This window comes from Grampus griseus (genome assembly GCF_964374135.1).
Source record: "Grampus griseus genome assembly, chromosome: 2".
Classification (NCBI taxonomy): Eukaryota; Metazoa; Chordata; class Mammalia; order Artiodactyla; family Delphinidae; genus Grampus; species Grampus griseus.
Window position 1 is genome coordinate 96,113,053 of NC_139018.1, and position 14,881 is coordinate 96,127,933.

Genomic DNA, 14,881 nt, shown 5'->3' on the forward strand with positions numbered 1-14,881 from the left:
ATAGTAGGGGACTTTAACACCCCACTTTCACCAATGGACAGATCATCCAAAATGAAAATAAAGAAACACAAGCTGCAAATGATACATTAAACAATATGGACTTAATTGATATTTATAGGACATTCCATACAAAAACAACAGAATACACATTTTTCTCAAGTGCTCATGGAACATTCTCCAGGATAGATCATATCTTGGGTCACAAATCTAGCCTTGGTATATTTAAGAAAACTGAAATCGTATCAAGTGTCTTTTCCGACCATAATGCTATGAGACTAGGTATCAATTACAGGAAAAGATCTGTAAAACATCTAATGGAGACTAAACAATACACTACTTAATAACGAAGTGATCACTGAAGAAATCAAATAGGAAATAAAAAAATACCTACAAACAAATGACAATGGAGACACGACTACCCAAAACCTATGGGATGCAGCAAAAGCAGTTCTAAGACGGAAGTTTATAGCAATACAATCCTACCTTAAGAAACAAGAAACACCTCGAATAAACAACCTATCCTTGCACCTAAAGCAATCAGAGAAAGAAGAACAAAAAAAACCAAACAAATTTAGCAGAAGGAAAGAAATCATAAAGATCAGATCAGAAATAAATGAAAAAGAAATGAAGGAAACAATAGCAAAATTCAGTAAAACTAAAAGCTGGTTCTTTGAGAAGATAAACAAAATTGATAGCCATTAGCCAAACTCATGAAGAAAAAAGGGAGGAGACTCAAATCAACAGAATTAGAAATGAAAAAGGAGAAGTAACAACTGACACTGCAGAAATACAAAAGATCATGAGAGATTACTACAAGCGACTCTATGCCAATTAACTGGACAACTGGAAGAAATGCACAAATTCTTAGAAATGCACAACCTGCTGAGACCGAATCAGGAAGAAATAGAAAAAAATTAACAGACCAATCACGAGCTCTGAAATTGAAAAAGTGATTAAAATTCTTCCAACAAACAAAAGCCCAGGACCAGATGGCTTCACAGGCGAATTCTATCAAACATTTAGAGAAGAGCTAACACCTATCCTTCTCAAACTCTTCCAAAATATAGCAGAGGGAGGAACACTCCCAAACTCATTCTACGAGGCCACCATCACCCTGATACCAAAACCACACAAGGATGTCACAAAGAAAGAAAACTACAGGCTAATATCACTGATGAACATAGATGCAAAAATCCTCAACAAAATACTAGCAAACAGAATCCATAGGCACATTAAAAGGATCATACACCACGATCAAGTGGGGTTTATTCCAGGAATGCAAGGATTCTTCAATATAAGCAAATCAATCAATGTGATACACCATATTAACAAACTGAAGGAGAAAAACCATATGGTCATCTCAATAGGTACAGAGAAAGCTTTCGACAAAATTCAACACCCATTTATGATAAAAACCCTGCAGAAAGTAGGTATAGAGGGAACTTTCCTCAACATAATAAAGGCCATATATGACAAACCCACAGCCAACATCGTCCTCAGTGGTGAAAAACTGAAAGCATTTCCAGTAAGATCAGGACCAAGACAAGTTTGCCCACTCTCAACCCTCTTATTCAACATAGTTTTGGAAGTTTTAGCCACAGGAATCAGAGAAGAAAAGGAAATAAAAGGAATCCAAATCTGAAAAGAAGAAGTAAAGCTGTCACTATTTGCAGATGACATGATTCTATACATAGAGAATCCTAAAGATGCTATCAGAAAACTACTAGAGCTAATCAATGAATCTGGTAAAGTAGCAGGATACAAAATTAATGCACAGAAATCTCCAGCATTCTTATACACTAGTGATGAAAAATCTGAAAGTGAAATCAAGAAAACACTCCCATTTACCACTGCAACAAAAAGAATAAAATATCTAGGAATGAACCTACCTAAGGAGACAGAAGACCTGTATGCAGAAAATTATAAGACACTGATGATAGCCCAGGGAGATCAGCTCGGTGCTTTGTGACCACCTAGAGGGGTGGGATAGGGAGGGTGAGAGGGAGGGAGATGTAAGAGGGAAGAGATATGGGGACATATGTATATGTATAACTGATTCACTTTGTTATAAAGCAGAAACTAACACACCATTGTAAAGCAATTATACTCCAATAAAGATGTTTAAAAAAAAAGGAAAGAAATCTGTTGCACTTCTATTCACTAACAATGAAAGATCAGAAAAAGAAATTAAAGAAACAATCCCATTTACCATCACATCAAAAAGAATAAAATAGCTAGGAATAAAACTACCTAAGGAGACAAAAGACCTGTACTCTGAAAACTATAAGATGCTGATGAAAGAAATTGAAGATGACACAAACAGATGGAAAGATATACCATGTTCTTGGATTGAAAGAATCAATATTGTCACAATGACTATACTACCCAGGGCACTCTACAGATTCAATGCAATCCCTATCAAATTACCAATGGCATTTTTCACAGAACTAGAAGAAAAAAATCTTAAAATTTGTATGGAGACACAAAAGACCCTGAATAGCCAAAGCAATCCTGAGAAGCAAAAATGGAGCTGGAGCAATTAGGCGCTCTGACTTCAGACTATACTGCAAAGGTATAGTCATCAAAACATTATGGTACTAGCACAGAAATAGAAATTTAGTTCAATGGAACAGGATAGAAAGCCCAGAAATAAACACATGCAGCTATGTCAATTAATCTATGACACAGGAGGCAAGACTACAATGAGGGAAATACAGTCTCTTCAATAAATGGTGCTGGGAAAACTGGACAGCTACAGGTAAAAAAAAAAAAAGAAATTAGAACACTCTTTAACACCATACACAAAAATAAACTCAAAATGGATTAAAGACCTAAACTGAAGACCAGGCACTATAAAACTCTTAAAGGAAAACATAGGCAGAACACTTTGACACAAATCGCAGCAACATCTTTTTTGATCCGTCTCCCAGAGTTATGGAAATAAAAACAAAAATAAACAAATGGAACCTAATTAAACTCAAAAGCTTTTGCACATCAAAGTAAACCTTAAACAAAATGAAAAGACATCCCACAGAATGGGAGAAAATACTAGCAAGTGATGTGACCGACAAGGGACTGGTCTCCAGAATTTACAAACAGCTCATGCAGCTCAATATCAAAAAGACAAACAACTCAATCAAAAAATGAGTAGAAGACCTAAATAGATATTTCTCCGAAGAAGACATACAGATGGCCAACAGGCACGTGAAAGGATGCTCAACATTGCTAATTATTAGAGAAATGCAAATCAAAACTACAATGAGATAACACCTCACACCAGTCAGAATGGCCATCATCAAAAAGTCTACAAACAATAAATGCTGGAGGGGGTGTGGAGAAAAGGGAACCCTCCTACATTATTGGTAGGAATGTAAATTGGTACAGCTACTAAGGAGAATAGTACGGAGGTTCCTTAAAATAACTAAAAATAGAGCTACCATATGATCCAGGAATTCCACTCCTGGGCATATATCTGGAGAAAACCATGGTTTGAAAGGATTCATGCACCTCAGTGTTCACTGCAGCAATGTTTACAATAGCCAAGACATGGAGGCAACCCAAATGTCCATTGATAGAATGGATAAAGAAGATATGGTACATATAAACAATGGAATATTACTCAGCCATTAACAAGAATGAAATAATGCCATTTGCAGCAACATGGATGGACCTGGAGATTATTGTACTAAGTGAAATAAGTCAGACAGGGAAAGACAAATATCATATGATATCACTTATATAAAAAATCTTTTACAAATGATACAAATGAACTTATTTACAAAACAGAAACAGACTCACAGACTTACAGAGCAAATGGTCACCAGAGGGGAAGGGTGGGGGGTGGAGAGGGATCATCAGGGAGTTTGGGATTGACATGTATACACTGCTATATATAAAATAGATACCCAAAAAGGACCTACTGTATAGCACAGGGAACTCTGCTCAATATTATGTAACAATGTAAATGGGAAAATAATTTGAAAAAGAGTAGATACATGTATATAACAATCACTCTGCTGTACACCTGAGACTAACACAGCATTGTTAATCAACTATACTCCAATATAAAATAAAAGTAAAAAAAAAATCAGTTTAAGAAGAAACGGAAATTTATTGAGCCCCAACAAGCTTTAGGCTCAGCCAAACTGTGAGATTTCAGTCATGTCATCAAAACTTTTTCTCCATGCTCCATCCCACCCCCAATCTCTGACCTCTGTCCTGTGAGCTCTTCTCTTCAAGGCAGGCTCCCTTTGGAAAGGCAAAAGATCCTCTCCAGATTCTATTCCCAGTGGCAAAAGAACTCAAAGAGTTGGAATACTCCTGGCAAAAACACAGGACCTGTATGAAGAAAACCATAAGAGACCTAAATAAGAAGGGAAGACACAATATTGTAAAGTTACTACTTTTTTCCAAATTGATTTATAATCCAATCCCATTCTATTCAAAATCCTAAAGCAATGTCTTAATGGATTCTTTATAAACTGGTTTTCAGAATTCAACTTAAACAATTCACAGAAATGGCCAAGGATTTTTTTTTTTTTGAGAAAGAAGAATGGTGGGGTAAATTAGACTATAACACCAGATGTTTAAACATGTCATAAACATATAGTAATTGAGACACAGTGCTATTAGTAGAGAAAAAGATAAGTCAACAAACTAAACATTCAAATTAGCTGGGAAAAAATGGACCATCTATAAACAGTGCTGAAACACCCACCCCAACTCTTCTTTTATAAGAAGTGAGTCCTACTTCATACTGTTACCAAATGCAAGTTCATATGCCCCACATACAGTGAAAAACAAACTGAAACATCAGAGTTTGGAGCAGAGAAAGGTTTATTGCAGGGCCACACAGTTTCAGTTGCTAGTCAGTACACTGACTGAAACCAACAAAGGCTGAATAACCAGTTCCTCCAAAACGTTGGAAATACCATCCTTTTGGACATTAATGCCTATAGTTTTTCTCCTTGGCATGCCGGTTTTCTTAGTTCTGTGACTGTAGACATGGGATTCAGTCCAGCAGTTTCAGCTAGTGTAGATGGAATGAGCTCCGTAGTAACATCTGCAAAGGCATGAACGCAGTAGGATTTCATACCACTCAATGTTCATGAATATCCGGTTAACCACAGGGCCCACTCTATCTCTGGAGCACTACCTCCTGCAATTAGAGCTCTCTGCTTTACTAAACAATGAATAACACATAGGGCATCATGAACTGAGGGCCCGGCTTCTTCAATCACCAATGTGTTAGAACCAGGAACAACAGCTATAACTTTTTCCTGGGATAATACAGCCTGTAATCTTGAGCAGTGTGCCAGAACCATGTAAACTGACCCCCTCAGCTCATTCAGCCAAACCCAGCATGTCAGCAGTCAAGTTGGTCAGTATGAGCAATTGGCTTGGTTCCAATATTTTCTCTTTCAATGTCCTTAACTACCACAATCTTCATTTTGATCCGGAAATTTAATACAAGATCACTAAGAGCATATGTCTTAAGAATCAACTGTTTGATTATCATGATCTGTTTTTAAGCCCAATCTTAATCTTTTCAACTTTGGATATGTCAGAATTGGTCACCTTATGGGTGAGAACCAGCCCTTCCACCAACACAAAATCATCAATTGTCCCACCAAGTTTCCTTTAAAAAAAAAAAAAAGACAGTTTATTTAAACTAAAAACAAGCAAAAAACCAAGAATAGTTTACCCACCCATTTCTCTCACCCTTCTACCCCCACCTCTGGAAACCACCAACCTGCTCTGTCTATGAGCTTGTTTTTTTGTTTTTATTTTTAGATTCCACCAGTAAGAGAGATCACACAGTGTTTGTCTTTCTGATTTATTTCACTTAGCATTATACCCTGGAGGGCATTAGCAGGTTTCTTAACTATTCTGAGATCTACAACAGTAGCTGTGGCTGGATCAATCACTTTCCTCCCTGCATTTACACTCACGTAAGAGAAAGACTTGAATACTGAGAGACAACTGCTGAGCTCAGTGAAGTGGCTGCACTGTTTAACAACACTTCTCTGTCACTCGCTTCCACAGGTCACGGCATGTCAAGATTTCAGTACCCTTTCCAAATCCTTCTAAAGTGATCTGGAAATGATGAATCCATTTCTGAAAAAACCTGGTACAGGAATCAAAGAGAGAGCCAGCAACGATGACCACTGATGTGGTGTCATTTCCTTCTTTCTCTTGAGCCTTAGCTCTCGCGGCATTCTGGCTGTTGGATGTAATGCTTGTGTTTGTTTCAGAATGGTAGCACCATTTGTAATGGTCACATCACCTCTTCCATCTTGAATCATTTTATCCATTCCTTTTGGTCCAAGTCTTGATCTAATGCATCGGCAACAGCTTTGGCCATGAAGATGCTGCTGAAGCAGATCTGGGCTGGCTTCTTGTCCTCACGGGTGCTTTGCCCCTGGCTGCTAGCAAGCTTGGTTGGGTCTGTGTGGGCTCCGAAGGACAGACGAATGCAGATTCCAGCAGGCACTAGAATAACTGTGTTCACTGTTAACCACTGAAGGGGATCAGAACATGTTACCCCCAAATATGCCACTTTGGCATACTGATTATTTTAGCTGAAGGCAACTGAGAAATAATATATATAGGAAGGGCTCTCTGACCCCCTGCTGCCTAAAAGCAGGGCATAAATTTCCTGTGAGAAAGGTGCCTTCTTGTACCAGGAAGGGGAGAACACTCTTATCACTGGCGATGGGAGTTAATGCCAAGATGAATCTACATTAATTTTACTAAAATAATCCTCATCTTCCATTAGTTTCCCCCATATAGTCCTAGTCACTGTCCCACAATATACCACCCGTGGAAGCCCAAACCCTTTTTCTTTGTTTAGTCATATCTCCACAATTTATCACCCTTTGTTAAAATGGTATGTAAACCCCAAGTCTTACTGCTTCTTTGAGTTTTCACTTCTTTTCTATGAAGTCCCTGTAAAAAACATTAACATCAAATAAGATTTGTATGTTTCTCTCCTGTTAAGCTATTTTTTGTCTTTGAAATTCATAGGGCTCAGGTACAGGGCAAAGTTTTCTTTCTCCATCTACTTCAAGCGATGGGTTGACTACAGAATGGAAGGTGAAAGAGAAGGACTTGTTATGTGCCTGTGTATTGATTAAATGTTTAAAATAATTGTATGTGTTGTATTTAAAGAGACAATAAAAAGGAAATTGTCATCAATTAAGTTACTCCTAAGAATAAAGGCTTATTGAATCCCAAGCGGAACCAAATTTTTTTGTTTGTTTTTTTGCGGTACTCGGGCCTCTCACTGTTGTGGCCTCTCCAGTTGCGGAGCCCAGGCTCCGGACGCGCAGGCTCAGCGGCCATGGCTCACGGGCCCAGCCGCTCCGCGGCATGTGGGATCTTCCCGGACCGGGGCGCGAACCCGTGTCCCCTGCATTGGCAGGCGGACTCTCAATCACTGCGCCACCAGGGAAGCCCCCAACTGTTTTTTTTTAAAGATGCATAAATTAAAACTTTAAAGATTTAATAATTTATTGAAGTCAGAAAAATAAAATTTCAATATATTAACTCTAAAAACCTAGAAGTCCCAGAAATTATATTTTAAAGGATTTAGAAAGAATTCCTTAAAAAAGTATTTACTATTACATTCTTTGTTAAACTAAACTGTGACTGGGAAGACTTGTAGTATCATTTTACACCCCTGACACAGTGCCTTGATAAATTAGTCAGCAGTAGCACATGAAATCATGGATAAATGAGAGATACATATCCACTCTTATCCAAAGGTAGCAAATAGCCCCGTATTTCCTATTTAATGGAAAGCAGTTTCTTCTGTAATTCTTTGGAGCAATAAGCCTTTAGACCCGTGTCTCCCATTTAAAGAAGAGCCATTTGTGCCTTTGTCCTAATATCTCTCAGTACTTGTCAGGAGTTAAAATGCTGGCTGAATCACTGTAGGACTCATATGAATGCAGGTAAAAATGTCTCAGGAGGTGGTTTACTCTGGTTTGTTCTTTCACATCTCAAATTTGCTTGGCTGGTCACAGTTCGGCAGGTAGAAATGAGTTAAGAATTTTAGATCTCACGATAATTTTGACCAGAAGTAGATTAAGATCATTGCTGTAGAGTATGAGAGAAAAACCCAGACCAGCTGTCTTTCCCAAGATGGCGGCAATGAGCGTTGGAAGGAGACAAAATCCATCCCATAAGGGGAGGGAGAAGAGAACTAGATTGCTTCATAACCAAAACCTGTACTCAATAAAATGCACCAGGGGTTCTAAATTAAACACTAAGACAACTCCTGAATTTAAAATGTAAAAAAAGGAAATCCTAGGGCTTCCCTGGTGGCCCAGTGGTTGAGAGTCTGCCTGCCGATGCAGGAGACACGGGTTCGTGCCCCGGTCCGGAAGATCCCACATGCCGCGGAGCGGCTGGGCCCGTGAGCCATGGCCGCTGAGGCGGCGCGTCCGGAGCCTGTGCTCCGCAACGGGAGACGCCACAACAGTGAGAGGCCCGCGTACCGCAAAAAAAAAAAAAAAAAAAAAAGAAATCCTGAGTAATAGGTAACTTGTAATTAAGAAGCTTCGAGTTAGTATTTGTAAGAAGTAGGCTAACATAGGGGGTAGAAGGTCGTAGGGGACACAACTTTGTCAGAGCAAGAATACTCATCTTTTCACTCACTTCTTTCAAAAGCCGAGAGGAAGGTAGAATACTATATCATGTTCTTTCCTGAGCAAGGAACTGATGCCATTTTGGGAAACTGACAAATCGCTAAATTGAAAGGTATCCCCTGAGACAATAAAGCAAGCAGTTCCAGTCAGAAAAATGGCCGGGGGGGGGGGGCGGGACATGAAAGCCAGCCTGTGGCATTTTAACTGCAGCTGAGAGAGGTGTGGGCATGTCTAGTTTACTCATTTGTGGAATTTCTGCTTCTTGATGTTAAAAGATTGTTCCTTACTCAATGGTGATTAGCCAAAAGATGAGAACAAAAACAATGCGCCCCTATCAATTTCATCTTTATTGCGGAGTGCCCTTGGGGGCCAAATGCCTTGTTAAGAAAAAACGGCTCAGGTGGCGTTCTGAGAGTTCACAGGTCTGAATAGTTGAAGACCCCGCCTCCCGATCCCTTCCCATCCCAAAAGAATGGAATTAATGCTAACACCTCAAACTGTTCATGCAAGGTCAAGGTTGATTCAAATACTACCTCTCCTCCACAAATGGAACCCAATTCATCAATACAGGTCTACCAGGAAATTGCAAAACAGGAGGCTAAGTTTCCTGCAGTGTCTTCCCTAGATTCTTAGATTTTTTTTAATTGTTGGTTTTAATAGTTTGGCTGTGTTTCTTCTATAACCTGGGTCACCACGGTTGCTGATTCAACCCCAGTAAGGAGGAGAAGAAAGAAGCAGGGGTCTCGCTCAGAACCCAGGAGGCATTCTCCCCTCTTACTGAAAGCTGGCCAGACTCTCGCTGATCATGAGCTCAGTTTAGAAGCCGCAGTGCAAGGGCCTCCCGCTCTAGCCTAGACCACAGAGATCAATGGCTTACAGCTGCGCGCCAGGGCGCCTGGCTATCTCCCCATTGAGGGCTGGGTGCAGTGAATTGGCAGTTAAGGAACCTCGAGTTGTCAGCACCACGGGGTGCCCGCGCAACCACCGCCCCCCCACCCCCCAGAGAACTCTGCCTCAGCTCTTCCTGAGGGATGGGGGGGCTGGACAAGGGGCTGCCTTTTCATTCTAACGTTTTAGGCTGGTGTGCTCTGACTTGCAGAGCCGTGGGGGTCTATGGAGAAAGGTGCATCTAATAAGTGTTGGAGAAAGAACCCACCTGGCCCAGGCCACGCCGTTGCTGACTTCGCCACTTTGGGAATTTCTACCTAAGCAAAGCATCCAGACCTAACATGAGCTCACCCTAAAACCCCGAGGGCGGTCAAGGACAAGGCCGAAGTGTGCAAACCCAAGTCGTGCGCTGCTGTTTCAGAATGGGTTAGTATGAGAGCCGTCTAGCTAGGACTGTTTTGGTGACTGACTCTGCCAGTAGAGGAGAAAGCCGGACTTCACCACGAATGTCCCAGGCCTGCTGAAACGAACGCCCCACGGGGCTGGCGCCGCAGGGTCCCTCCGGGCGCCGGCCGCGTGGGCGCGTCCCGGGCTGCCCACCCGCCCCGGGTCCCCACGCCCGCCGCGCTCACCCAGCCGCCGTTCGCCATCAGTCAGGCGCGGTGCCGTCCGGAGAGCTGAGCACACAGCAAGGCCACCAGGAACCGGCAGTCTCTGCTAACGTCTTCATTCTCCGTCTTCTTCCGCCTAAGGGCCCCCCGCGGCGGCCTCTCCAGCAGCGTCCCCGCGAAGATCACGAGCGCTGCCACGCGGCCCCAGCTGGGGCCGCCACGGTTGTTGGCGACTAGCTCCTGCGCCATCCAGGCCACCAGCTCGACGCGGTTCCCGCGGAAGCCGCGGTACTGCGACAAGAAGTGCAGGTTGGTCTTCTGTTTCCAGGCGGCCACGGGCGCAGCACGGCGGCCTCGGGCGTGGACGGCGCCCGCACGGGGGTGCCGCGCTCGCTGGCGCAGTACTCCAGGTAGTCCGTCAGCAGCCTAGCTGTGCGCTCCCTGAACGCGTCCCCCATGACTCCACCTCTGCCGGGGCCTGACCCGGCCTGTTTTATAGGCTCGCCCGCGCCCCGCCCCGCCCCTCCCCGCTCCGCTTTGGCTCGGCTCGGCCCGGTCCGCCCCGGGCAGTTGCTTTCCCAGGTCCGTAGAGGAGCCTTTGATGGGAATCCCATCTACACCTGTTCCAGCCCCAATAGGCGAGGCCCAGCTGTGTGCATGTGTTCACATAGCAATCAGGGGCACAGTGAGACTCTTCTGGGGTTATTGTTTAGCTCTCGGCTTGGGGACTAAGAACCCAGTGGGGACAGTCTGGGAAGCTGAGCTAGACTTTTGCCTCCTTTTTAGGAAAGGTTGACAAAGGCTACACACAGCCCTCCACTGGCGGCTCCCTTGAAAGGATTATCAGCATCTTCTCAGATTGGACTGAAGCATCCAGGTGTGTGTGGGAGGTATCTTTCTTTGGGTCTGGGATATGTAGCAGGAAACAGGATGATTCTCCTGCAGGTTGCTAGAGTGCCAATACTGGCTGCATTCACTCATTCATTCACTCATTTACTCCTAGTCTTCGGGGTGGTAGGTCTCCCCCTTAGCACTGGAGATATAATGGAGAACAAGGCATGTGGTTCCTGCTCTCAAGGACCCTAGAGTCTAGCGATGGGACAAAGAAACAGGCAATCACAGTACAGTTAAATTATCACCAAAATAGAGGTTGAGGGAGTACCCAGCTTTTGGCTGCTTCTTAAAGCTACCATCCCTATATTGCTTAGAATTCTCCACTTTTTACTGGCCAATCCGTTACTTCTTCTAATACTTCTTATACTAATCTTTCTCTGTTCATGTTACTCTATGGCTTCTTTCTCCTGACTGGACACAGACTGACATAGAATTGTACCAGCAGTGAAATTTGTGAGGGTCCATTGGTCTGGAGCATTTTGAAATATCCCCGTCAGGGTGGAAGATGAATTGCTGCAGCTTGTATTACCGACAAAAAGCAAGAGGCACAACCCTTGGTAGGTCACTTTGGAGGCAACATACGCAACCTCAACCCATCTACAGGCGGGTGGATTGGGAAGCAGAACAAGAGAAGGCTCTACAGCTGTCTAGGCTACAGTACAAGCTACTCTATCACTTGGGTTTTATGATCCAGCGAGTCCAATGATACTTGAAGTGTCAAACAGAGAAGCTGTATGGAGCCTCTGGCAAGCACCGATACAGTTACGGTGCAGACCTCTAGGATTGTGAAGCAAATCTACGTCCTCTTCTGCAGATGACTATCCTTTTGAGAAGCAGGTTCTGGCTTGCTACTAGGTCTTCATAGAGGCTGAATGAGGTGACCATGCAGCTTGAGTTCTCCTCATAATATGGACGTTGTCTGACATGCCTTGTTTTAAGGTTGGGTGTGCACAGCAGCAATCTTCCATCAAGTGGAAATGGTATATGAGAGGCTGAACTCAGGCGGGTCCATGATGTACAAGTAAATTGTGAGTAGGCGGCTCAGACCCCTGCAACACAGCTCCTGTTGTTTGCCTCTTCTCTTGTTCCATGCCTATGACCTTCAGGGGATTGCTTATGACCAGCTGACTGAGGGAGAAAACTCAAGCCTGGATTATAGATGGGTCTGTATGATATGCTGGTACTACATGAAAGTGGACAGCTGGAGCATTATAGCCCCACTCATGGGGGACTGTGAAGACAATGGTGAAGGAAAATCCTCCCAGTGGGCAGAAATTCAAACAGGATATATGACTGTACACTATGTCTGGGGGGAGAGATGGCCAGAGTACAGATCTACATTGATTCATGGGCAGTTGCTGATGGTTTGGCTGGATGGTCAGGGCCTTGAAGATTGGTGACAAGGAAATCTTGGACAGAGATATGTGGCTGGACCCCTCTGAAGAGGCAGAATGAAGATACTCGTCTCCCATGTCAACGCCTCCAAAGGGCAGCCACTGCAGAGAAGACTCTTAATAATCAGGTAGACAAACTCCTGTGCTCTGTGGAGGTCGCAGAGCTTCTTTACACAGCTGCCACAGTGCTTGCTCCATGGGACCGTGAATGAAGAGGCCATGCAGCAGGGAGCGAGGATGTGGCAACAACAGAACTCCCCTTACAAAGGCTGAGCTGGCTAATGCCACTACTGAGTGCCTGATCTGCGAGTGCCAGTGATTCCTCTATGGTGAGCCAAATGAATTTTGCCCGAAGGGAATATAAATCTCTGTACGTCAAGCTGAGCTGGTTGTGACATCTTATGAATTCCCTTATTAACTAATTATTCAGTTAAATAAACATTTTGATATATGTTCATGTTTTATTTTCAAGGGAGTCATGATTTTATCTTTTTGGACATTATATTTTAGCAGCAAGCACACAGTTTTTTCTTAGATTTGGAGTAGCTTGGGGGTTAGTGGTAGATCCTCTGGCCCTGCCATTGGTTAACTCGAATAGTTATCAGTGCAATCAAACAACAAATGAATAAATTAACCTCCACACAGAATTTCCTATGCAGTATGTAGTCAGATTTGGTTACAATCCCCCCTCTGCCACTCAGAAGCTGGGCGACCATGAGCAAGTTATTCAGCCCTCCCAACTTCAATTTCCCCACCTATGAAATGGAGGCAATAAACTGCATTATAGGCTGTTACAAGGATTACATGAGTTGGTATGTGCAAAGGCCTTAGCATAGTACCTGGCACATAGTAAAAGCTCTTTACAGAGGAGCTTGTATTATTAGTATGAGTTGACCAGGGTTACCAGGCTCGCTTGTCCCACTTTTAACCAAAAAACCAAGATGTGACATTTTTGGTGAGCCTTACTTATATGGTTTCTGGTTTTGTTTTTGTTTTTAAAATACTGAAAATATCTAGAGATTTTCAGTGATCCACAGCCCCCATTGGTCTCTTGCCTTTCCCACTGCCCCTCTGTGCCCGCAGGGCCCCTCCTCTGCCACATATGGTTGCCCCAGAGCCTCCGCTTGAGCCCCCCTCTCTCAATTACCTTCCTCCTCCACTTCCAAACCCCTACAAGGGCCTGAATGGCCCCAGGGAGGTCTCACAGGGAGGGGCTGGAAAAGGGCTCATTAGCCCAGATAAGCTGCTTTCAAAGTTGATCTGACCCTGGGAGTCCTTCCAGGGGATCCTCCAAGGTCAAAACTATTTTCATAATAATACATATTACATAATAATATGTGTGGCTTTTAAAACACTCACTTTCTCAGGAGTTTTCCAGAGGCTACTGATGTGTGGTGAAGGCATCATCACTGGAATATGTGCTTCTGTATTCTTGTGTTTTATGATTTTTCTCAGTTTGAATTTCTAATATGATAAATACTGATAGATATAATCCATATAAACAAAAAGCTCTTTGGGGTCCTCAATAATTTTTAAGAGTCTAGAGGGATCCTAAGATGGAAAACTTTGAGAACCACTGGCCCAGATGAATCTCTAATTGATGATAATTACCAATTTGATACATGAGTAGGGATCGCTTATGTGGGGTGGGGGGAGAGGAGAGAAAGGAATGAACAAGAGGAAGGGGAATATAGGGAGGAGGGGGAGAAGAGGGGGAGAGGGGGGAGGAGAACGGGGATAAGGAAAGAGGTGAGACAAGAAGATGCACTTCCCTGGTGGCCCAGTGGTTGAGAGCCCACCTGCCGATGCAGGGGACACGGGTTCGTGCCCCGGTCCAGGAAGATCCCACATGCCGCGGAGCGGCTGGGCCCGTGAGCCATGGCCGCTGAGCCTGCGCGTCCGGAGCCTGTGCTCCGCAACGGGAGAGGCCACAGCAGTGAGAGGCCCGCGTACCCGCAAAAAAAAAAAAAAAGAAGAAGAAGAGACAGGAGGGAGGAGATGTTGCAAGGGAGTGGGGAGAAGGAGGGAGAAGGGAAAGGAGTTGGAAAGGAGAGGAAGGAAACAGGAAAGGGAGGAGGGGAAGGTACTTTACATACCTTGGAACTGTCCCATTTCCTAGATGAGGGAACTAAGGCTGAGACAAATTTAGACATTGTATATCCTGTAAAAGTGGTAAAGCTGGGTCTGAAACTAGGTGCACATCCTTTGTCCCCATGCTGTCCCCCTCTTATAGATGAGTCCTAGTGTCAGCAGGACCACCTTCTAGCCAGATGGCCAAGCAACTATGAGAGGCAAGGATGCTAAGGCCCTTACAACCTGTACTGCCTTTAAGCCACTTATAATCCCGGGAAGGGTATAGAGGAGGTCCAGGGTGGGAAGAGGGAAGTGGATATTGGGTGCCTGCTCTGGCCTTGGGCTCATTCCAGAACAGGACCAGCAGCAG

General features: G+C 43.7%; 1 protein-coding gene and 2 pseudogenes across 3 annotated transcripts; all 3 read right to left on the reverse strand.

Annotated features, from left to right (window-relative positions):
- Positions 1 to 4,857: 4,857 nt before the first annotated feature.
- Positions 4,858 to 5,479, reverse strand: LOC309819286 (T-complex protein 1 subunit delta-like; annotated as a pseudogene). Its single transcript has one exon. The product of its transcript is annotated as a T-complex protein 1 subunit delta-like (transcript).
- A 19-nt stretch (positions 5,480 to 5,498) lies between these two features.
- LOC309819287 (T-complex protein 1 subunit delta-like) lies at positions 5,499 to 6,857 on the reverse strand (annotated as a pseudogene). Its single transcript has 3 exons — positions 6,837 to 6,857; positions 5,872 to 6,520; positions 5,499 to 5,638 (listed from the first exon to the last, which is right to left on the reverse strand). The product of its transcript is annotated as a T-complex protein 1 subunit delta-like (transcript).
- Positions 6,858 to 10,036: 3,179 nt separating this feature from the next.
- Positions 10,037 to 12,516, reverse strand: BCL2L10 (BCL2 like 10; the record flags this gene model as incomplete). Its single annotated transcript, XM_082649404.1, is given in 5 exon segments — positions 10,037 to 10,192; positions 10,196 to 10,488; positions 10,491 to 10,627; positions 10,629 to 10,770; positions 12,384 to 12,516. Coding segments are annotated over 5 exon segments (861 nt in total).
- Positions 12,517 to 14,881: the final 2,365 nt, after the last annotated feature.